Here is a 23,781-nt window from a genome sequence, read left to right on the forward strand (position 1 = left end):
GGTTATCCAAGTACCAGATCTCTGAATCACCCCCCTCCACATGCGCTCCTCACAGCCCTCACAGACGGACATGGGGGGTGGGAGATGGCAGACAGCTCCCCCTCTGCCTCATGCCGAACCCTTGGCTGGGGCCCGGCTGACCCCTGCCATGATCCTGAGACCAGGAAGGTTTGTTTGCTGTTCTTTCCGGGAAGAGCAAGCCTCCCATGACCTTCCACAGCAGCCACGAGCCAGCCCCACCAGAAGACCTGGCCGAGTGACCAGCAGAGGCTGAGCTGCTCTGGACCAGCAGCCGGACCAGCCTTGGAGACGGGCACAGGCCTGGGGCCGGGAACCCTGCGGCTCCCGGGCCAGGCGGGGCTCAAAGCCAGGCTGCCAGGAGCCGGGGTTGGGACCTGCCCCAGAGAGCCGCCAGGGAGGGGCCTGCCTCACTGCAGGCCAAGCAGCCAGGCTCCTGCCAGGCCATCTGGAGCCAGCCCCCGTGTGTGTGCATGTGTGTGGGTGTGAGTGCGCCTCTCCCAGGCCATGTGGGTGGCTGGGAGCTGCGGGGTTGCGACCCGGCCCTCCTAGCAAGCCTCTGGCTCCCCTGTGGTCAGTTTCACTTCTGACATCTGGTCAAGTTCACAGCTGGCCGGCTTCCTGCGCGGTCATTTTCACTTTTCCTCTCCAAAACCTGGGGGCAGAGGGCCCCCACTCCTTCCCTATCCCACTTAACTTCATGGCTACACATGTGGATTTGCTCGATTTCTGTGAACACTCCCCATTTTGTGGGGGGCGGGTGGAGAAACAATAGGACAGGAACTCACCAAATTAGAAATTATACCTGCCCCCCCCGCCCCCCGCCACACACAGCCCCCACTGGCTCCAATCATGTGCGTTTCCAGAAAATCTCTTTGCACTGGTTTTCTTTCTTTGCTATTATAATATTCGTCATTTATGTTTTATGTGTAGGTTTTAGGAAGGCCCAAGAAATGATTACACAGGATGCAAAGGGGAGGTGACAGGGAGTCTGGAGCTCACAGCCCCCAGCTGGGGGGCCGAAAGAGTTTCATCTCGGCCCAAAGGGAGGCGGAGGGGGCCCCAGAACCAAACACATGCTAAAACATACTTGTGGTACCCCAACCCCCTCCCCAGCTGCTGGGGAGGAAAATAAATACACTCAGATCCTGCCCTGCTCTCCAGGTACACAGGTGAGGGGCCAGCAGGTGAGTTTCCTCCCCTCATCAGATGGAGGTCACAGAAATGCCATCTACTTACAATGCTCCCAGTCCCTTACACGGAGCTGGGAGAACCCTGGGCAGGGGAGGGGGTGGCCCCCAGGGCACACCCTGCTTGGGGCTCGGGGCTTGGTCATGCTAAATAGAGGGGTGCCACACTCATTCCAATGTCAAGCAAAACAGAACATGCCAGGAAGGACCTCATGAGACCTCACAGCCCCTTTCTGGCACCAAGCTAGGGAATAAACGGTCCTTCACAGGGTCCTCTGAACTTGGGAGAGGCCCTCTGCAGGCCACAGTCTCCCTCAGTTCCTTCTTGCTGCATTCCCACACTGGTCCAGTTTTCTTCACTGCGACCGTCGGAGCCCAGCCAAACCCTGTGCTTGCAGGAAAAGGAAGGACGGGGGCGGTGGGGGGGGTGCGGGGTGGGGGGGAACATTCCTCCACGTGCAGGCCCTCGGAAGCCAGACGCCAGCTCAAGCCTCAGCCGAGCTTGGCCCGCCAAACCAGGGGCGAGGGAAGAGGGCAAGCTGAGTTCAAATCCCTTCAGTGCTTCTCTGCCAGCCGTCCTGGGCAGGATCCGGGCCCAGCCCAAGAGAAAAAACTTGGGGAGAAAAGCAGGATTTCTCATCCTCTGCGTCTGTGTGTCTATGGATCTGTTTGTCGTGGGTCCGGGGCCCTTAGTCCCTGACCCCGGGGCTGGCTCTAGAAGATACTGCCTGTGTTGGCTCTGGGTCTGTGCCAGGATGGAGGGCACCTGCAGGCTGGGCCACACCATGGGTGCCACACTGACGTGCCTGAGCAGAACTGGCAAAGGGAAGTGGCACCCCTTTCCACAAACCCCAATCCATGTTCAGTCAAGTCCATCTCTGACGGATCAGTGCACCAGACCTTGGGTGAAAGCCTCCCATCTCCACAGGGGTTGGACGGGCCTGGAGATGGTGGAGGGCAGACTGGATTTGGCTTCGAGACATTTCCCAGAGGGTTGCCTGCCCCCTACCCCCCACCCAGCTCCCTGCCCTCAAGCAAACCTGAGGCCTGCACTCCCTAATTCAGAGACTGGGGGGCAGCCCACATTTGTCCTCCCCATTGCTGGGTGGCTTTGGGCAAGTCACTCCCCCTCTCTGGGCCTGACTCTCCTATATGTAAAACAACGGGGTGGACTAGACTTCAAAACCCCCTTTCAGCTCTGACAAGCCTCTGGTGGTCTTCATCTTGGGCCAGAGAGGAGGGTGAGGGGGCTGAGGGAGGACGTAGGCCACAATGATGGTCCCTCATTCCCCAAGTTCACAGTGTAGAGCCCATGGCTCTGGTTCCTCAGTCTCTCCCTTCGAGTCTCTGGGGCTTTGTCATCGTCCCCAGCACCATCCTTGGTGTCAGCCCCCAGGCCTGACACCTGCTGAGATGGGAGGGGCTGGCCCACCCAGAAGTGCGGGGAGAAGGGCGAAGATGTGAGATGTGATGTTAGGGGCGGGGTGGGAGAGGCAGCAGGGGCCCTTCTGGCGCTGGAGAGAGCGATCAGAAGCGATGGGGCCACACGGGAGCAGGGACAGGGCTGCGGTGGAGGGGCCCGGGCTCCACGGCCCTGCCCGGAGTTCAGCTCTGACGCTGGCCCGTGGGGGTGGCTGGAGCATCAGCCGTCAGAATGTGGGGGCAGGGCAGGGGCTCCGGGGGGCGGCTCACACCGGGGACGTGGCCGTGGACTCGCTACACAGGCTCTCGACGATGTCAGCTCGCTGGATGCGGCGCAGGGCAGCCAGAAGGGCGTCGAGTGTCGCGCTGTCCTGGGCGGCCCAGCTGGCAAGCAGGGCTCGGACGGGGCAGGCCTCGTGGGTGAAGGAGTCTATGTGCTCAGGCTGGTAGCCCAGCTCGCCTGCCAGGTGCCGCCAGGTGTCCCCCGCAGAGCCATTGAGCAGCTTCTCCACCTCCTCCCGCTTGGCCGGTGGCAGACTGCTGTAGAGACCTCCATCTCCCTTGAGGACTGCCAAGAACCCAGGGGGCGTCAGAGGCTACCCTCCAGACCCCCTTTTTCCCTCAGTGGGCATGGGGGCCCCAGGGTAAGACCAAAGACAGGCTGAGGCATTTCTCCTCCCACGGTGGGTAAACCCCAAGGGCCTGGAGGCAGAGGGGTGGTCAAGATGAGGTCGTGGATGGGGGGCTGTGGAGGGGCCTGGGGGTGCTGACTCACATCCTCTCTGGCCCGCAGCTCCAGCACTATCCCCCCCATCTCACCCCGCCCCGCCCCGCAGCAATTAGGCAAGACAGGGGAGGGACAGGACCTAGCCCCAGACTCCACCACAGCAAGTGTCCTGGAGCTGGGACACTAATTAGGGTCCATAATTAACTACTTGCTCCCCAGAAGTCCGGAGCAGGAGGCTAATTGCAGCCACTTTGGGGAGTAATTAGCCCTGGGGGGGAGGACAATTAGCTTGATGAGTCTGGATGCTCTACTTTGTCAAAGCTCCCCCTCTCCCACGCCCCTCCACTGGAAAGACCTCTCCTCCCCGTTTGCGCACCCTGTTCTCCTGTCCTACACAGAGGCCCCGTTCCCTGTGAGCCAGCCCCTCCGGCAGTCCTTCCTACAGTCTACCCTTAATCACTCCTTTCCTCCCTACCTCAGCACCCCCCCCCCGCCCCGCCTCCCTGCTCACCCTGGCCTGCGGCCGTCTGCGTGTGGGGCTGCTGGTCGTGCAGGCTCTGGCTGTCCACAGAGATGCCACTGTCACTGTGGAGCTTTTCTCCCTCCGGCGGCGGCGTCTGGTTCGCGGGCCGGCTGTTGGCTCCTTGCTTGTTCTGTTTGCAGCTGTTCCACCTGGTGCCAGAGGACGGGCCCAGTCTCAGGGGGCGAGGGCCGGCACCATCCAGGTGCCTAAGGGATCTGTGCTCTGATGTGTGGGGGCTGGGGCCCTGGCAGGTGCCCAAGCATAGCCCCCCACCAGAGCACCTATGGTTCTTCTTTCCGTCCATCTCCGCCCGCCCCTGGCCTGCACCGAAAGCACCGTGCGGGCCGACCGGCTCCCAGGGCTCGGTGCACGGCACAAAGGTTCAGCGAATGTTCACGGAATGAATGGTGCGTCCAGTGATTTCTCAGGAATTCCACTGTTCCCAGTCTACCCTGCTAAACTACTCCCACATATGTGCAGGGATATACACAAAGATTTCCTCTGCTATTATTAGCAACAAGAAAAAGCTGGAAACAAATCAAATGTGCATCAAAAGAAGACTGTTCAAATAAATTAGGATCCATCCATATCCTGAGTGAGCGGTTACAAACAACCAGATAATCTGTATGTCCTGGGGAAAGCTCTCCCAAGGGAGATTAAGTGAAAAGGTAAGTTGTAGAGTATGGATAGTGGGATCCCATAGATGCTTTAAAAAACAAAACAAAACAAAACCCTCTGTGTGTTTACGTATAACTATAAAAAGTTTTATGTACACGTGTTTATAAAGGCACAGAAAATGGCTGGAAAGGATCCATTCCAAACAGATTCCAATGAGGAGAGAGGTAGGATTTGGGGAGATAAAAGAGGGCTTTTACTTTTTGCTTTATAAGACATTGGTCTTGTTTGCATTTACCCAAACAAGCATGTATTACTTTGAAGATTTTCTTTTTAAGAATGGAAAATGCATTGAAACACTTAAAATACTTTCCAGGGGCGCCTGGGTGGCTCAGTCCATTGAGCGTCTGACCCTTGGTTTCGGCTCAGGTCATGATCTCAGGGTCGTGAGATGGAGCCCCACGTGGGGCTCCAACCTCAGCATGGAGTCTGCTTGAGATTCTCTCTCTCTCCCTCTCCCTCCCCTTCGGCTCCTCCCCCAGCTCATGCTCTCCCCCGCTCATACAAATAAGTAAAATCTTCAAAAATAAATAAATAAGTAAAACACTTTCCAGAAGTTCTTGCACGTCCTGAATTTCTGGATGTGGGTGCCATAACATCCCCAATGTGACATGGGAAGGGACACATGCACACATAGGTCACTGGGGGTCAATGGGGTTTGAGGGACGAGGGCACAGGTGGCTGGTAAAGAAAGCTCGGTGTGCAGCTGGGGGTGTGCAGTCAGGGAGGGGAGCAGTTTCATGGGAGTGGGGAGGTGCTGGGGCCAGAGCAGGACAGGGACCATTCCCCCGCCGGCATGGGGCAGCTGGTGGTGAGGATGAGCGTGGTTTGGGGTTGACTCTAAAAAGTGTGTGTAGGGGTGCCTGGGTGGCTCAGATGGTTAAGCCTCTGCCTTCGGCTCAGGTCATGATCCCGGGGTCCTGGGATCGAGCCCCGCATCGGGCTCCCTGCTCCGCGGGAAGCCTGCTTCTCCCCCTCCTTCCTGCTCGAGCTCTCTCTCACTATCTCTGTCTCTCTCAAATAAATAAATAAAATATTAAAAAAAAAAAAAGTGTGTGTATTTTCAGGTCAAGTTCACGGTAAAGCCCTCCGTGAGAGCAAAGGCCCTGCTCTCTGTCCCCTGTGCCCCCCTCTCACCTCTTGAAGGCAATGTAGGCCACTAGGCCCACAACCACAGCGGCCAGGATGGAGCAGTAGACAGGGATGAGGTTGTCCGTGGTGCCTCGGGTCACTACGGGCTGAGAGCTGCCCATCACTGTGGTCACCACATCTGCCACTGTGCTGGCTATGACATCTTGCTCTGGAGGTCCCTCGGGCTCCTCCGTGCTGGGGGCAGTGCTGTCCGAGCCTTCCGAGGGCGTGGACCGGGTAATCCAACGGCCAGGGATCTCTGGGGGAAGGAGCTACAGGAATGAGGGCCCGCACCCCCCCGCCACCAGCCCCGCTCCAGCACTTCATCCCCAGGCCCTTCCCCGTGCCAGGCCATTACACACGGGGGTGAGGGCCAGGATTGTGTGTATGAGTCATGATGGTGGAGGACAGCAAGGGCCTGGGTCCCCTCCGGCTCTGTCACTGATGGACGGTGTGACCCTGGACCAGTCCCTTCACCTCTCAAGATCTCAATTCCTCATCTATTGAATGGGGATGCTAAGAGAGATGGTCTCTAAGCTCCCCTCCATCTGAAGTGCAGCTGTGACCCTAGGACTCTATTCTGCCTCCCTGGGTACCCAGAAGCCTGGCAAACACACAAAGAAGAGAGAGTGGGCACCAGGAGGCCTCTAGCTGGAATCACTCTGGGAAAATGTTGTAACCCCCCCCGTCCCAGTTTGTCCCAATGGCCCCAGTCATCCCGGTCCTAGGGAAGGATGAGGGTACTCAGGTCTGGACAGAGAGATACCTCCCTGCAAACCACCTCTCCAAGAACTGGCCCTCAGCCTCCCTTCTGGTCTCTGATGGCCTAGCTCTCAGCTCAGACAGGGTAGGGGGTGCCCAGCTGGCTGGCTTCCCTCCAGCCAGTCCTTAGCCAGTGGCCAGCCTCTGTTTCCTGCCCTGTGTGGCCCCCAAACCAAACCATCTGATCTCACTGCCCAGAGAAGACAGTGTTGGGCAGCCCAACCCTTCCAGGGCAGAAGCAGACTGCTGGTGCGGAGAAGGCCTCCAAAGAAGGTACTGCCTGCTGCCTGAGGTGGGGAGGCGGGGAGGACTGTGCCTTGCCACCCACCCGGGCCCTTTCATGCCAGTGGGCACTGCCAGCCTCCCCGACAGGGGACCTGGCACCACTGGGTGGGATTTTCCATCCTGCCACCCAGTCAGGGGCAGTCCCAGGGACTGTGGGCTCCAGACGGCCTGGGGGTACCTGTCCAGGCAAAGTTGCCTAGGCCATCTGTCCTCACTTCCCACGCCTGGGGCAGGGAGGGGAAGCAGACAGGACATGCCAATGGGGTGAAGGGGAGGCACCTTGCTCCCTAGCTCCACCCTACCCCACTCCCAGTTTGCCCACCCAAGTCGGAGTGGAAACTGCCCCCTGGTCTCTCGGCCCTTCACGGCTCAAGACGAAGATGGTTCAAAGGCCCCCATTTTCAGCACCTTCTGAGGGGTAAGGCCCCCAGATGTGAATCTGGAATCCATCTGGCTGGCACTAGGGAGGGGGCCGCCGCCTGTTGCCCCATCTTCCCCCTCCCCCCGCTCAGTCCTGGGGGGCAGGGGTAGGGTGGGAGTGGAGCCCCAGACAGGGTGTCGGACTGGGGTCTTCTCTCGCCCTGCTAGGGGACTGGGCAAGCTGCCAGTGCCATCTAAGCCCTGAGGCTGAGATACAACTGGCTAGGATCCCCCCGACCCCAGAGGCTGAAGGTATGTTGGGGGGTGTTGGTGAACCAGGCCATCACAGAGATTCCAGAAATCTCAAATGGGAAAGTTTGACAGTGGACATTAAGGGACAGATCAGGCTGAAGACAGGGCTGTCCAGGGCACTTTCTCCTCATCTCTCCAGTCCCCTCTGGGGCAGGGCTAGGAGGGGGGGACAGCAGGATGAGATCCAGATGTGGCCATGTCCACCAGCATTCCAACCCCCTAAGCCCTTGGCGAGTCCTGACAGCCATTTCCGGAATGGGAGCTGTCAGACTTGGGGGTGGAAAGAGGGACCAGGTTACTCCTAAACCCAAATTTCACTGGGGCGAGGAGTGGAGAGGGGGAGTATCCTTCTGCCCCAAGGCTGAGTGAGTCACCATGTTGACACCTGAAATGTATATGCAAGGAAGTACAATGCACTGGAAGGGGGGGGGCAACCAAACCACGCATCCAATTCCATTTCCTGAAGTGTTCCCTCTGTTCCGGAGCTGAAATTTAACCCTTCAGAGGCTAGAGCAGAGAACGGAAGACAGGCAGCGATAAACACAGCCCTCAGGGGTACCCTCTTCCTTCAGGATGGCTGGCAAAGTAGGGTGGTATCTGAGAGCAATCTGTGAACGCCTCAAAAGGCAGGGCCCACCCCTCCCCCAGCTGCCACCTTTCTTTGCTCCATCCACGCCCCTGACTAAGTCCCCCCACTGGCTGGTCCAGACTTGCCCGTGAACTGTGCTGCCCGCCTGCCCCCTGACAGCTGCTGAAACTCCCTCCCCGCTCTGCCCTGTGCCTGACACCACTTGCCTGTCTCCGGGCTGAGGGCGATCGCCACTGGAACCACTATGTTCTGGGCCCCACTCCCCCCACCCCTCCCAACCCCCATGCAGGAGGCTTCACACACATACCTGGCCTCAGCCCAGTTTAACCACCCTCCCCAGCCTGAGCTCCCCGAGCCAGGGATCATGGGGTGTGGAAAGCAGGCATGCTCCCCACGGCAGGGGATCTGTCTCGCCCCCATCTGACTGGGGACTGACTGGGGGTAGAGGCTGTGCTGCTTCCCCCAGAATGGGGGACCTCCTGGGAACTGGGACAACGTCTACCTCATCAGACTGGGGCAAGGGCCGTCTTTTTCCGGCAAACTTGGGGCTCCCTGAAGGAGGCACTGGTTGCTCAGAGTGAGGGCACCCTGAGGGAGAAGTCCCAAAGGGAAGTAGCTAAGTGGGGGCCCAGCCACAGGGGGATGGACAGAAAGTAAAGGCACTGTCTCCCTCTCCCTGCAATGGAAAAGCCCACTTGCCTCCCTGCAGATGGATGTCACCAACCAGAATCCAAAAGAGTTCTGTCCTGGCTGCCATCCTGCTTCCTCCTCCCATCCCAGGAACTGGGTGCACTCTTGGGGGCCCATGCCCAGCTAAGGTGAGTGCACCCAGTTCCTACCCACTCTGGGGCCGACAGCCCTCCATGTGCGCCCGCCCCTCCATGTGCGCCCGTCTCCTCCTTGGGCTCCTGAAGCCTGGGCCGGCTGCTGCCCTTCTTTCTCCGCCCCCACCACCTCCTTAGCATTCCGGGAGTCCAACGTCATCCTTGGCGAAAGGGTAACAACCACTGTTGACCCCGCCCCCAGATCCCACCAGTTAAAGCGGGCCAGCCACCTTCCCTAACCCACGACATCCCTGAAAACTGTATGACCAATGAGGAAACTGAGGTCCAGAGACCAGAGTGACCTCCCTACCATCACTCGGAGAGTGACGGGGCAGACTCCATCCCGGGTCCCAGAGCCATAAACCACTGTGGACCCAGACCAGGCCTCCGAGCCAAAGGGCCCCAACTCCTGAGGGTCCTCAAGCCCCTTTCTCCAGTCCAGAGAGCCTGCTCAAGGATCAAACATGCCCCGACGGGGGAAGAAAGCCCTAGAAACTGAGTTGGAGTGTCGTAGCTGCGGCCTGGGAGGAGGATTGGGGCTTTCCAAACACGCAGCGCACGGAAGGACACGGTGAGAGGGGTCCTTTGGGCCTGGGGTTTCGGGGAGGGCGGCGGCGGGCTCGAGGCCGGCGCGCCCCCCCCCCCCCCCCCCCCCGCTGCCCCCGGCCCCCAGGGGGCGCCCTCGGCCCGGCGCGCTCACCCTCGCACTCGGCGTCGGCCCAGCGCGTGCACTCGCGCAGCTGGCGCTCGGTGTCCTCGCACACGGTGCAGGGCAGGCACGGGTCCACGTGGTTGGCCTCGTCCGAGTACGTGCCGTCGGGACACTCCTCGCACACGGTGTTCTGCCTGTCCTGGCACGAGAACACGAGGCCCGAGCCCGCCTCGCACACGCGGCACGCCTCGCAGCGGCCCGTCGCCTCGTCCTGGTAGTAGCCGTAGGCGCAGCGGCACACGGCATCGTCCGCCTCCACGCACGGCGCCGACATGCTCTGCAGGCCCACGCACTCGGTGCACGGCTTGCACGGCTCGGTGGCGCTCACCACGTCCGAGAAGGTCACGCCTGTGGGCAGAGGGACGCGCCGGGCAGCTGCGGGGCCCGGAAGGTCGCCCCCTCCCCGGCCCTCCACCGGGGCACCTGGGACGCAGAGGCTGGGAGCGCCCCGCGGGACCCTCGCCCCTCGGGATCCGCGGTCTGTGAGCGCTCCTGGCAGCCGTCGCGGGGAAGGGGGCAGGGGGCCAGGAGCCCCCGGTGCCCCAGGCCTGGAAGCGCTGACTGGGAGGCCTCGCGGGGTAACCCAGCTGGAGGCCGGTACATTTCTTGGCAAATTCGCTTAGAGAGTTCGCAGCCCGGTACCCTTGTTCCCAGCATGATTAAGGAATAATCTGAGCGTGGTTCCCACCCAGCCCTCCCCGCCGGCCAGAGCTGGGCTGTGAACCCAACCCAGGCTTGGGCGGGCCTTCACGAGGGAGCCTCCGGCCTCCGCCGCCCTTCTCGTCCTCTCCGCGCAGGTGGGGGCTCAGGTGTGGCCTGACCAGGGTTAGACCGCAGAATTTCCCACCCATGGCGCTACCCCACGCTGCTGAAGGGCTTGGCTCTTGAGGGTGGGGATGGACTTCCCGACGAGGTAACAACAGCAGGAGGGATTGGAGCTAGAAAGCAAGAAGGACTTGCCTCTATATAATATAGTCCTCTGCCCTTCCCAATGGCACAAAGGGGAGATTTCCAAGCTCACTCTTGACTCATGCTCTCTTAATGGATGTGAGGTCTAATCTAATAAGGGGAGGAACACCAGGGGATGCCAGGGTCCTCTCCTCCGTGTGCAAGGAGAGGGAAGGCACAGAGCCAAATCTTCTCCATCCCTACCCGCCCAGGTGCAGAACTCTGCGCCAGTCGGAATCCAAGAGGATGTACGCTCGCTCCAAGGGCAGAAAGAGCAGGATTTAGGAACCGGGAACCAGGGAAAGAGGGAGTGTTCAGAATGTGGAAGCAGAAGTAAAGACTAGGATCCCACTGGAGGGAAATCGAGGCCTGCCGTGGGTTCTGATCTCAACCTTCTCTAAAGGAATCGAGAGACCAGATGGAGCACAGAGTCATTATCTTCGGAGTGTCAGTGGAGAAGCAAATGCAAAGAAAGAAAAGCAGAGAGAAATGAAAAGCAAAGCAGCCGAGGGGGACGAGAAGACAAGACAGGGGTGGGCCTGGAGGGAGACCAGTTTCAAGCCAGTTCTGGCAGAGGAACGAACCCCTGTGTCTCTCTTCCCAGGGACGGGGTCAACCTGGACCCAAAACCTGCTTCCACCACTTATTAGCTATGTGACTCTGGATGTTTTACTTCACCTCTTTGAGCTTTTTTTCTTTCTCTGTAAAACCGAGAATAATTTCTCCACTCACAGGGTTGTGGTGAGGAAGAAATGAAATTCTACCATAAAGCATTAGACACACCGCAGGGATCCTGCAATGGTTGGGCCCCCTGGGGTGGGCTACGGCAAGTCTGGTGAACGTGGGTCACAGGGATATAGTCTACAGAAAGGACTTCCAAACATAAACAGCCAAGGCAGGATGTCCAGTTTATACAAACAGGAGGATTCGCGCTGGTTGGCATGTGGCAGGGGGGTGGGTTTAGTCACAGTGGAGGGGGAGAGAAAATGGGGGGGCTACCCATGGGAAAATACAGAAAGTTAGTAGAAAAGTCCTGGGAGACAGTTTTAGGGGGTGGGAAAAATGTGGTCTTTTTTGGCAGAGAATGAAGGCAGAGCTTAAGGGGTTTCCTTGTGGAAACATTTTGAGGATAGAGGGAAAGTCCACTGGGGTCTCCATGCCATAAAGTGAGCTTATAAAGGCGGCCTGTTAACGCAGCTGGAGGTGGGGAGGGGAACAGAGGGAGCAAATGGGAGGGACGCCTCCCGCCACCACCTCCTAGCTGGTCTCCAGCTCCTGTCTCCCTTTCTCTGGAGATGCCAGAGACTCTCTCCCCCAGGCTCCTCTACCCCATCTCTTGCTTTGACAGAAGGGAGTGGGTAGGGTGCCTGGGTGGCTCAGTTGGTTAAGCGACTGCCTTCGGCTCAGGTCATGATCCTGGAGTCCCTGGATCGAGTCCCGCATCGGGCTCCCTGCTCGGCAGGGAGTCTGCTTCTCCCTCTGACCCTCCCCCCTCTCATGTGCTCTCTCTCATTCTCTCTCTCTCAAATAAATAAATAAAATCTTTAAAAAAAAAAAAAAAGAAGGGAGTGGGTACCCATCCTGGGACACTTAGGGTCCAGGCCAGAGAGGACCTAGGCAGGAGTCTAGGAAATGAGAGAGGCAAACTCGAGAGGTTCCAGCATAGCCAATGATTGGCCAACCCTGCTGGGAAGGAAACCCTGGTAGGCCAGGGCAGGTGGCCAGATGGCAAGGTGGCAAAGGCATTACAGGATGTCCTTCTAGCCTCGCCATCTAGGCCCAGGCCTTTCCTGCTGCGGGATGGAATTACAGGATCCACAGGCACAGAGAGAGGAAAACTGTGTGTCTGGGAACACCAAGGAGCTGGGGTTGTCTGGTAGATAGGCTGTGGGGGGTGGGGGGGGAGGGCGGTAGAGAGGAATCCAGAGGTCAGTCTAGGCAGTTGGGTTCAGAGTTCCCAGTTCCTGGGACACATGGGTGGCTCAGTTGGTTAAGCGTAGGACTCTTGGTTTCTGCTCGGGTCATGATCTCAGGGTTGTGGGATCGAGCCCCGCATCGGGCTCTGCGCTCAGCGGGGAGTCTGTTTAGGATTCTCTCTCTCTCTTCCTCTACCCGCCCCCATGTTCTCTCTCTCTCTCAAATAAATAAATAAATCTTAAAAAAAAAAAAGAGTCCCCAGTTCCTATGCCCTTGTTCCTATCATGATTAAAGAAGAATCTGGTATGGTTCCCACCGGCCCTCCAGGTAGGCAGTGTGTGCCAGGTAGAAGGCAGGATGTGACTCTAGGCAGGGAGGAAAGGTTTCTGGGCAGGAAAAGAGCACTGAGCCCGTGGCCTGAAGGCAGCAACTGAGGCTGGGGGCATCCAGCAGGGATAGAGAGTCCTGGGTGAAAAGCACACAGAATTCAGTCCCCAGACCTGCCATCCTTCTGAATCCCCTAGCAGCAGCCCCAGAAGATGGGGTTCTCTCCCCTTCCTGAGGAAATCCCAGGTAGGACAGGCCCCTCTCCCCTCTGACACCACCCCACAGTGAGGACTGCCCCCACTCCTGCTACCTCTGGAAAGCCCTGCTTCCTTGGTCAGAGCTGGGGAACAGCTGGCCTTGGGGGGAAGGGTAGCGACACCCTCCCAGGATCCCCCAAGGTCAGTTTCCAGGGCAGCCAGGACTTGATCCTCTTTCCCTCCCCCCAAACACACTGAGGGTAAGTGGCAGCCATTGATTTTACAGTGCAGATGATATTTTTAGCTGGTCTTAGCATCAGCTACTCCTCCCACCTGGCCACATTCTTCTACCCGGACTCTCCACCTGGGGGCTGGGAAGGGGCACCCGCTGGGGATCCCTCCTCATGAGGTCCCCCTCCTCCCTCTGCTGACTTCCCTCAACCATTCTCAGCTTCTCTTCTCGCCTCCTATACTGGGTCGGACCCATTCCGGTGCCCACACAGAGGTGGGCAGGAGACCCTGCCAGGAGGCAGAGCCCTTGTCAGGCTTCCAGTGGGCATGCGCCTCCCAGCCCTCCCTTCCCCCCTCGCCCCACCCCCAGCGGCCCCTGTACTCACTGTCCAGGCAGGGCTCACACACGGTCTGGTTGGCTCTGCAAGGCTGGGCCACCCCCTCACCCAGGTTGCAGGCTTTGCAGCACTCCCCGCTGTGGGTGTACAGGCCCGTGGGACATGCCTCCTTGGCACTTCCGAGTGACACCTGGGCGGGGGGGATAGATCAGAAGGTCAAAATGGCAAGAGAAGTGAGAGGGGGTGTCTTCCAAGAGATCAAACACCCCCTCCTAAAGCCTTCTATTGGAACCACCTGGGCCGGGATGAGCTCAGCACGGAGGCATCAGGCACATCAAAGCTGGCGGGGAAGAAAGGCAGTGGGGGACAGGGCGCCCCTGCAGGCTGCCGGGGGGTGTGAGGTCAGAGCCCCGGATGCTGACATTCTACAGAGTTCATCTTGGGGTTAATGGCAACTCCTGGAATCCCGAGGACACACCACATGGGGAAGGTGGCCTCTGGCCAGTACAGGTTACGGCTCCCATGGGGGAGCACAGGGCTCCCCGCCAAGGGGGCAACTGGAAGCTAAACTCTGGCTCAAATGCTACTTAGCGGGAGGCACAGCTGCAGGGCTCTGTCTACCCAGAGGGACGCCTTTTTCTAGCAAAGGCTAGTAGGGCCCTTCTCCAGGTCCTTAATTCTACCATTCCACATATCAAATATTCAATGAGCGGTGTCTGTACACAAGAACAGAAGGCAGAGGGCTGGGGTCTTGGGTTCGAATCCTGATGCTGCCCTGGAGTTCTGACCTGCTCTGCTTTCCCTCTGAGTCCTCACCTCTCCTCACCCACGGAGATAGAGACCACTCAGGGCCAGAGCAAAGAACCGGCCAATTGGCGAGAGTCTGGCACCAAGCAGGGAGAAAGGGGTGCCTGTTAGCGATGATGAGGAACATCTCTTGCCACCCAGCAGCCCAGCTCACCACCCAGCAGCCCAGCTCTGGATTTTCCAAGAAATCCAGAGTCGGATTTCCAGCCACCAGCCCTCTCCTCTCCCTCTCCCTGGCCCCATGCAGCCGGTGGGAATAGCGCTAGAACCAAGGGAAAGGGGAGTCAGATTCCTGCCACCGAGGCATCTTTGCTCTTTGCTCATGGATGGAATGATTTAGCACCAGATTCCCTGGGAGGGTGGGGGGAGTGCTGGCCGATGCTTTATGTTTCTATTCCTAAAAAAAAAATTCTTCGTGTCTAATAAAACTCCAAAGCCTGTTTCCCTGGCCTCAGACCATGCAGCTCCCATTTGGTACCAAGAGGAAGTATGGGCTCTGGGGTCATGGGACTAGAGGGGAGTGTTAAAGGTCCTTTTGGACATTCCTCTGCTTCCACGTTGGCGAGATCATAGCCAAAAATACTCCCTTTCCCTCCAGTCCTTTAAAATATCTTGAGGTCTAAACAGGGTTTTGTGGAAGGGGGTGGGGGGGATGGACAGGTTGGATCAGTCTAGGAGGCAGCTGGTGGTCCTCAGGAGACTAGCAGGGAGGGTGCGGTGAGGGCAGCATAGGAGGGGGGTCCTTGGGTATTTGCCACCATCTCCTCCCAGGTGGTAGGAACACAGGTCTGGGAACATCTGCAGGCCAGAAACCGGGAGGGGTGGGGGCAGGGGGTTCCCAGATGCAGGCTTTCCCCTAGGAGGGAGAGCGAGATTCCAGAAGGGTCTGTTTGGATTTCTTTTCATCCTTGAGGATTCATGCTGAAATGTCACTTCTTCAAGGAAGTGATCCTGTGGCCCCCACACCTCCCAGATGAGGCTGAGTGGCCCTGTGACATGTTCCCCTTGTTTACAGAGCTCATCTGGTCTGAGCGCTGCAATGTCCCCCACTAGACTGTCAGCTCCCAGAGGGCAAGACTGTGGTTGCCCCAGCGCCTGGTACCCAACCTGTATATTTATGGGATTTCAGAAGGTGAAAATACAATACGACCTCAATTACCTAGAACGCCGGGCCGGGGAATGTGGGATGGGGGTGGCTTTCTGGATAGTGGAATTTCCATTTTAACCACGGTGGCTTCATCCTTCTGACTCCAGAACATACCTTCACAGTTTCCCTGTGACTCAGGGACTCTGATTATTCTGGGCAGCAGTGCAGTGAAGCCCTTTGTGTTCTTTATCCCAAATCACCATACTTTTGTCTCAGAGTTCTTCCATCAGCTTTTTTTTTTTTTTTTAGTGTTTCTGTCTCTCTGCTTCCTGTCGAGGTATCAGTTGTCAATTTTCGCTGCTACTAGAGTGTGACCTGAGCAGCCCCGCCCCTACCATTCTAACTCATTAGGTCAAATTGAATCTGTAGAAACCATGTAACTAGCCTAGGTAGGAAGATGTACATCGTGAGTGTAGGTAGGATCTGAACCAGGAGGGGGCCATTCTCTGAGTCAAAAGCGTGACCTACACTCCCTTCCTCCTCACGGCCCCCATGGCTCTGGCTCATGGCTTAGAGCTGGGTGACCCGGGACAGGTTGAAATCTCCCTGTGCCTCAGCCTTTTCATCTTTAGGTAATGGTGACAGTACCTGCCTCATTAGATTGCTGTAGGCATCAAATGATGAAGGTGTTTATACACTTCAGGATCCCTCTGTTTTCTTTCCCAAGGTCTTTCTTGCCTCTTTTGTGGCTTTTGGCTGGATTCCAGTTGGTTGAGGTCAGCAGAGAGCTGGGCTGCGGAGAGCTGAGAGGGTCGGTCCATGGGACTCGAGCGGCCTCTGCATGCCCCTCTTCCTCGAGGCCTGCTCTCCCCGCTGCAGCCTGCCTACCTCTCTCTTCTCCCGAGTCCTGCATTTGGACTCCAGGCCACATAATTAGCATCCATGTGTTTCCTGTGCTCGTTTTATGTGTCCTATTTCAAAACACCCCAGACCGGCTACCTAACAGTCTGCTACTTTGGGGGCAATTCCCAGCCTCTCTAAGCCTGCATTTTCCCACCTAAAACGTTGGGTCGGTAATATTTAGTGCTCAGGGTTGCCATGAAAATTACATGAAGTAATTCAGGCAAGCCTGTCCGGTGTATAGTAGAAGTTCAATAAATGTTAGTTATCAAGGAAGTGTCTTGTCTCAGGCTGAGCTGCTGAGCCTGGCTGGGAGGCAGTAGGAGGGGCGAGCAGTAGTTGGGCCCAAAGAGAGGAAACTACCTAGAGGAGGGGCAGGCTAGGCATGAAGAAAGACCCACCAGGAAGAGTCTGAAGAGGGCACGGGGAAAGGAGAATGGGAATTGCTCTCCTCGCAGTTAACTAATTAACCTATTTACTAGTTGACAACTATTGCTCAGCATTGAACTAAGTGTTTCCAATGACACATGGTCCCCGATCCCCCGGGGAAGTCACAGTCCCATGAGGGAGAGGAGATATCACTCCACACCGCTACTCCAGAAGCCAAGATGCTGAGGGACTGCCTTCATCTCCTCTCTGATAGCTGGGGAAATTGAGGCTCACAGAGACAATTCTGCTAAGTGGCTTAATGCCTGGCCCCTGCCACACCCTCTATTGGTCCAGGGCGGGGCAATCTTGGGAAGCAAGGAGGGATGACACGGATTCAGGTTTATTGCTCCAAAATGATCAATTTACCAAAATGATAGACCCATGTGCCTGAAATCTACATTTATTACACTTACTCATTTCCAATTTGATGGGATGATTTCATCCCATTTTTGAAAATGTTTGCAATCCTTTTGCCATTTCAAGGTTTTCAAAAAACGAAGGTGGAATCACCCTTAAATGAACTGACTTTTAGAAACCTTAAAATTTTTAAAAAATTGGACAAAATAGAAAACGCAACAAAATGGTTGAAAGAATTTGAAACTACGTGAATGCTTCAGTATGATGAGCCCTAACCACTCACAACAGTTTCAGCAAAGAGGTTCCTTAGGTGAATGGAGCCATTAGCCACCGCCATGGCATCGGAGAGTTTTCGAATATGTGGAGGGTCTTTTGAGGTCAATGCAAACCCGGGGAGACTCTGGCACATGCACTTTACTCCTTTAGGTAGTGGTTGAATTTGGGGTAGGAGACAAGCTAATTACTGAGGATGAGGCTGCATGAACACTTTGAGAGGGGCCTGGGGACTATGGGGGGAAGGGGCTCAGTTCCAAATTTGTGGCGCCAAGGACATAGGACACAGATCTAATATTCAGAGCTAGTGATGGTTAAGGTCCTCCTGTCCCTCCGTGATCTAGAAGGCTGGGGCGCGGCGGGGGGGGGTGGGGGTGGGGGGTAGAGACTGGGACACAGAGGACAGAATAAACTCCAAGCCAAGCATTCTGGGTTCCAACAAGGGCGCCACCACGCACGGACTGGGGGAAGCCTGCTTTCATACCCTGAAAGTCTGGGAGGTTCAACTCCCTCAACTGTAAAATGGGCATAACTAGATTTACTCTGCGGGGATCTTATAAGGATTAAATGACACAAGAGAAATTACCCAGGGCAGTGCGTGGCCCATCATAGGCACTCAGCCAATTTTATTCCCACCTCCCCACCCTGCACAGCACCCCCCCCCCTCCCCGGGAAGAATCTAGGCGCGTGAATGGGCCCTGGCTGGTACGGGGAGGGTGGGCACCCCTTCCATCCCGGAGCCGCCTCCCTCGCCCCGCCGCTCCTGTCCTCCCATTTGCGGCCCTCGTTGCATCCCTGTTAGGCGCATTAGCCAGCCCGGCGGCTCCGGTTACAGACGTCTGAATGACAAAGTGCCTCCATTACCGGCGCGGCCCGCCAGCCGAGCCGCCGGGACGCGCTCTGGTTTCAGCACTCTCCCGCCGCGGCCCAGGAAGAAACTCGCACCGCCGCGGTGCGCAGAGCCGGCCCGCAGACAGCAGCCCCGCGGCGAGGCGGAGGCAAGAGCCGCAGGGGCCGCGGGAGCCGGCTCTGCGCGGGGTCCACCTTCCCGAGCCCCCAGGACCTCCGCGCGCAGCCCTCCTCTTCCCTCGCCTCTTCTCTACTGGGAGGACGCTCTCCCCAGCCCCGGTCCGGAGCCCAGTCCCTCGCCGCTCCGGGGGCCGCACTACGGGCCGGCCCAGTCCCACCTCCCCGGTCCAGAAGCATCTCTAACCCGCCGCGCTGGTCAGCGAACGTGCCCGCAGTCGCTCCCAAATCTCCGGAGAAGCCGGAGATACTGACTGCTCCAGCGAGCTGAGCTCCGGGGATGGGGCCAGCGCCCGGAGAGGCTCTCTGCCCACCCCAGCCCCCACATTCCACAGCCCGCCTGACTCAGGGGATGCTGCCCAGCCCGCCCCCCGCCGAGAAACGCGGCTCTCGTACCGCGCTGGGACGCTGGGCTGTCCCCCTACGGGGTATGGGGAGTACCGCGCTGGGAATCAGGTGCGGGACAGCCTGGCCAGCGCTCTGGTTTAACTTGCTTTGGGATCTTGGCCAAGTCGTTTAAACTCTCAGAGCCTCAGTTTTCCTTCCTGTAAAATGGGGGTTGGGGATGCAACGCTCAGGAGAAATGAAGATGGCAGGGAGAGTGAGGACACCTCTTTCATTGCCAAACTCCGTGTGGCACTCCGTTCCTGGGCCCACACAGGTCACATCTCCTGAATATCTTGGGACTATGAGACGGACTTAGATGCTTAAGAGGACCCGCAGTCCCCTGCGGAGGCGGAATCCGCGGCGTCCGACCGCCTCCGTCCCGTTCGGTGCCCGGCGTCTTCCACCGAAAGTTGGGGTGGGGCTGGGGGGCGCAGGCGGAATCCCGACCCGCCTGGGCGCTGGACCCGTGAGAACTGCGGGCGCCGCGCTCGGGCGGCTTAACTTAATGGGGGGTCCGCGTGGAGGCGCGGCGCGCAGCCCCAGTCGCGCCGGCAGCTGCGGGTGGCACAGCCCTCGCCTCTCAGCGCCCCCTGCGGGCCGCCTCGGCTGCCGCGACCCCGGGCTGCGCGCCGCCGGGACCGTCCCCGCCTCGCGAGTCCCGGCGCTCTGCACCCTGAGACTTGGCTGCGGCCGGACCGGGTCGCACGATGCCCGCTCCATCCCTTCCCGCCCCCGGCGCGCCTTCAAACCGCGAGAATGAGCGCGTCGGAGGAGCCCGCCGGTCGCGGGGGAGGCAGGGAGCGGGTTCGCCCCGGCGAAGTGGGCGCTCCCTTCCCAGCCTCGGATCCCCAGCCGCAGTTCCCAGACTGGGCGAGGCCGCGAGAAAGGGCGCGCGGCAGGCGCGGGAAACGTCCGTCCCTCTGCTCTGTCTGCTCGTCCCACTGTCCCTCGGCGGGCAGGCGTGGCCCCGACCACTTCGGGGTCCGCTCTCCCTCTCCGCCCTCTTTCATTTCGGGGGGCATCTCTCTCTCTCTCCCCCTCGCTGTCGTCCTTTTTCTGCCCTCCCTAGCCCGCTTCTCTCTCTTCAGACGACCCCCGCTCCCCGAAGCTCTCCCTCCCACGCCCCTCCCCCCCCCATTGTCTGGCTGGCCCTCATTGTCCGATGCCCGGACCCCTCTGCCTCCAATCCCTCCGACCTCCCCCATTGTTCTATCTCCTTGTCTCCGGTTCCCCGCCCCAGCCCCGCTCGCCCCTCATATCTCTGATCCCCGTCCCATTCCTCTTCCTTCAGCCTGGCTTCCGTCCCACGACCCTCAAGAGATCAAGATGCTCAGGAGGAAAGTCGCCTCGAGATCCCAGCATCTAAACTCCCTCTTCAGAACCCAGGCATCCGAGAGACCGCCTCTCAGCTCCTCCATACGCACCCTCCGCGGTACCTGAGGACCCGCATCCGTGCGCCCCTCTCCCCGCATCTCTACCCTTGGTCTCAGGGTCGCCCCTGCGCTCCGAGAACCCTAGACGCTCCTCCGTGGATCCTGGCAGCGGAGCTCCTCTCCCGCCATCCACCCCCCACCCCACCCCCCCCGCATCTGGGACGCCAACGCTCCGTTCTCTTTTCCCTCGGGGAAACCTGAACCCATTGGGGTTCCAGTCCGGGGAGAGGGCGCGGGCTGCCCTCCAGCTAGCACTCACCCCCAGGAGCAGCAGCAGCAGCAGGCGCGGCCCGTCCATGGCGCAGCCGCCGCACCTGCCCCGGTCGCCCGCCTCCCGCGGCAGCGCTCGGCTTCCAGTTGAGTCCGCTCGGCGGTCGGAGAGGGCTGCGCGGCGCTGCGCTCCAGCGCCCGCCCCCCGGAGCCGGCCGAGACTCCGCTCGCTCTGGCTGCGGCCGGGAGGGGCTGGGAGAAGCCAGTGCGGCGGCCCCGCCTCCTCCCCGCCCAGCCCGCCCACCCCCGGAACCGCGCCCGCCCGCCCCGCCGCCTCCGGGAGGGGAGAGGAGGGGAAGGGAAGGCTTGCGGGGAGCTGGGCGCCCGCGCGCCCCGCTGCCGCTTTTCCGCGCACGGGCCCTCGCAGCCTCTCCCTACTCCGCCCCGGTACCCAGCGCCGGGTCCGCGCTAGTGCGCGCCGCTCCCGGATGCTGTGGGCTCAGGGACCAGGGCATCCCCTCTGCGGCTCCCGGTCCTCTCGGCTGCAGACCCCCCGCAGCGTTCACTCCCCCCCCCATCCTCCTCCGCCCCCCGCCTCAGCCCCCCCCCCCCCCCCCCCCCCCCCCCCGCCCCCAGCCCCGGCCCTGCTCCCTACCCAGCCGTTGTCAGCAAGAATGCCCACTGTCCGCCCCGCCCTTCACCTCCGGGTCCACACCCGACCCCTACCTCTGTCCCTTCCCAGTGCAAAGGCCTAGGAGAAGGGGAGGGGAGGAGTAGCAGGTGGCCTGACCCCGACAGTGTGCAGAAGGGACATTAAGGTGGAGTCCATCCCGATGTTATTTGAATTCTCAAAAGATGGGTTTGAAGGGGTAACAGGTGTGCACACAAGACACGGGAATACACCCACTCTCAAGCTCACACGTCTATGCGCTTACGCACTGCATGTGTTCACATCCCCCTCATGCACTCGTGTAAGCCTGTGCGTTCTACACATGCATGTGCACCTGCACACCCATGCACATTTGCACACTCATCGCGCATGTGGTCATAACATTCAAACACACATGCACGTATACATGTGCAGTCCCCTCCACACAAGCCCTCACGTGTACGGTCTGTCACACAAGTACACACACATTCAGGGACACGCGCGCCCATACACAAACATACAGTTACATCCTCAACAATATAGCCTTCACTAGACTGTATTTCCATTGGCTTATGAGCTCCCTGCAGACAGGGACTATGGTTCCTTATCTGAATGCCTGGTACACGGCCGGTGTTCAATAAAGGCCTGAAGGGAATAAAAGGAAAAGTGGCTGGATGGACTCACATCCATGTACCATGTACTACGATGGCATCCCCAGGACCACACTTACTATGCCCTAGAAACCAGAGCAGGTCCCAATCACAGGTCCCTGGCAACCCGGGGAGAGTACCACCAGTCTTTCGGTGGGAAGCACCCCCACCTCAGTGCTTGCTCCCTGCCTGTCCCCACCCTTTCTTGATCCCCTGCCAAGGAGGCCATGGAACAGAGAGCTTGTAAGGGGCAAGTCTACAAAGCCCATCCCCACACCCTGATCTTGGCCATTTGTGGACCTCAGTTTTGACTTAGAAAAAAATAGTACTGCCCTCCCACATTACAGGAAGAGGGGGAGATCAAGTGCACTTGTGAAGGGAGCATCTAAGCAGTTGGTAGGTGATTCCCTAGATCAGCTGAAGCTAATTTATTCACTCATGGGGGGGTCGAATCTGCCCTGCAAACGTCTTTCCTGTGTATCCAACGAAGTCCAGGAGACAGCCTCTGAAAAAAACAGGTGGACATCACTGTGTCCTTGGGCATGAGTGTGGATGATTCACCACCTCCAAGGCCAGGCAGCTAGAAATCCCTGAGGAGTCCCTCTCCCTGGCAGGGACCACCTCTAAGCTGTCTCCTCCTCCAGCAGCTTTTACGGCCCTGCCTCTCCTCTCCGCTGAATTCATGGAAGGCAGGAAAGGCCAATGTTAGTCCTAACAGCAGCATCGAGCTGCTTACTACCAAGGGTATCGACAGTGTGGCATTAATTTAAATACTCCTGTTATTAATTTATGATCCCGGTTACTATCATTGCCAAGGTTATCCATCTCAACACGATTTAATATGACCCACACTACCATGGCTGGGTCTGGGTTATTAATAATTTCCACGGTCTTGATCATTTAAGCCTTACTCGAACAATTACACACAGCAATTGTTACTATTATTAGCAGTATTTCTATGATTAAGCCCAAGTTCAAGACCACGATGGAATGCTGAGAGCTGGTGGGGAGAGCGGCTGCAAAGTGCTAGGGGAGAGAGAGCACCGAACTGAGAGTCAGATAGGCCTGGCTATAAATGCCCACATACTCTACCTCCCCATCACTTACTCCCCCCCCATGTCTTAGATGGGTTATGTCATCGCTCTCAGACTCAGTGTCCTCATCCATCAAGTGGGAATGTCTTTAGAAAGATCTTGAACGAGCATGGTGAAGAACAAATGAAGTAACATAGTGTTTATCACCACGAGAGACTTGATCTCTTTGCACTCATTTGGCACACATTTATCGAGCACCTACTGTGTGCCCCACGTTGGAGGCACTGGGGATACAGCGGTGAATTGCCCTCGTGGAGCTGATGTTCCAGGGTGCTGGTTATTTGATGTGAAGTATTATTTTATAATGTGACACCTTGGCTTGACCATGCCATAAATAGCATGGCTGTGATCAGGATGTTCCTTTGTGGGGGCCATCACCATCATCACGGCTGTCACCATCACGGCCACCTATACCCACACCATCACCGCTGTGACCACCGTCACCATGACACCACCATCACTACCACACCCACAATCCTCCTCATCACTACTGTGAGCACCCCACAATTGTCACCACCGTCACCATCATCACCATGACCGCCAGGCCATGGCCACCACCGCCAGCCACCACCTGCCGTCCCGCATCTGCACCGCCCCCAGCAGGGATTCCTGTGCCTAACGAGTGCGGGATACTTGGGTCTGTCCCTTGGCCTTGGAACAATATTGGAGGCCCTACGGAGCCACTGGTGGCCTCAGCCTAACTCCCTAACGGTTGTGACTCCTGACCCCAGACACAAGTGCCTTTCAAAACTTTCTCCCTTGACTCAGCTCTCTGTCCCCAACCCTCGGCACTTACAGCCATGGCTGTGGGATGGGGCATGAGAAGTGGGCTCTTAGGAGCTGACCAGCAAGTGAGATCGGACAGACAGTGCCGGGTGTGTGGGGCGGGGGCAGCCGTTTCATGGAGGATCCCCCAGAACCATTTCCCATAACAGCTGCACATATAGAGGGCCCTGTCCCCACCACACACACTCCAAGTCTTCTTGGGCTA

General features: G+C 58.4%; 1 protein-coding gene across 1 annotated transcript; it reads right to left on the reverse strand.

Annotated features, from left to right (window-relative positions):
- Positions 1–907: 907 nt before the first annotated feature.
- On the reverse strand, positions 908–20,613 carry NGFR (nerve growth factor receptor). Its single transcript, XM_035026898.1, has 6 exons — positions 20,447–20,613; positions 13,537–13,678; positions 9,519–9,878; positions 5,693–5,945; positions 3,869–4,029; positions 908–3,198 (listed from the first exon to the last, which is right to left on the reverse strand). The coding sequence occupies exons 1-6, from the start codon at positions 20,483–20,485 to the stop codon at positions 2,897–2,899; spliced, it is 1,257 nt and encodes a 418-aa protein (XP_034882789.1). The 5' UTR covers positions 20,486–20,613; the 3' UTR covers positions 908–2,896.
- Positions 20,614–23,781: the final 3,168 nt, after the last annotated feature.

This window comes from Mirounga leonina, unplaced genomic scaffold (genome assembly GCF_011800145.1).
Source record: "Mirounga leonina isolate KUSES-001 unplaced genomic scaffold, KU_Mleo_1.0 Mir_200, whole genome shotgun sequence".
NCBI lineage: Eukaryota > Metazoa > Chordata > Mammalia > Carnivora > Phocidae > Mirounga > Mirounga leonina.

What these genes read in the sequence shown, in the direction of transcription:
- NGFR (XM_035026898.1), bottom strand. Translation starts at nt 20,485, where the DNA reads ATGGACGGGCCGCGCCTGCTGCTGCTGCTGCTCCTGGGG. An exon ending in GGCCGACGCCGAGTGCGAGG is followed by an intron (nt 5,946 to 9,518) that starts GTGAGCGCGCCG and finishes TCCTTCCCCCAG; the next exon opens with AGATCCCTGGCCGTTGGATT. An exon ending in GCCTACATTGCCTTCAAGAG is followed by an intron (nt 4,030 to 5,692) that starts GTGAGAGGGGGG and finishes CTCTGGCACCAG; the next exon opens with GTGGAACAGCTGCAAACAGA.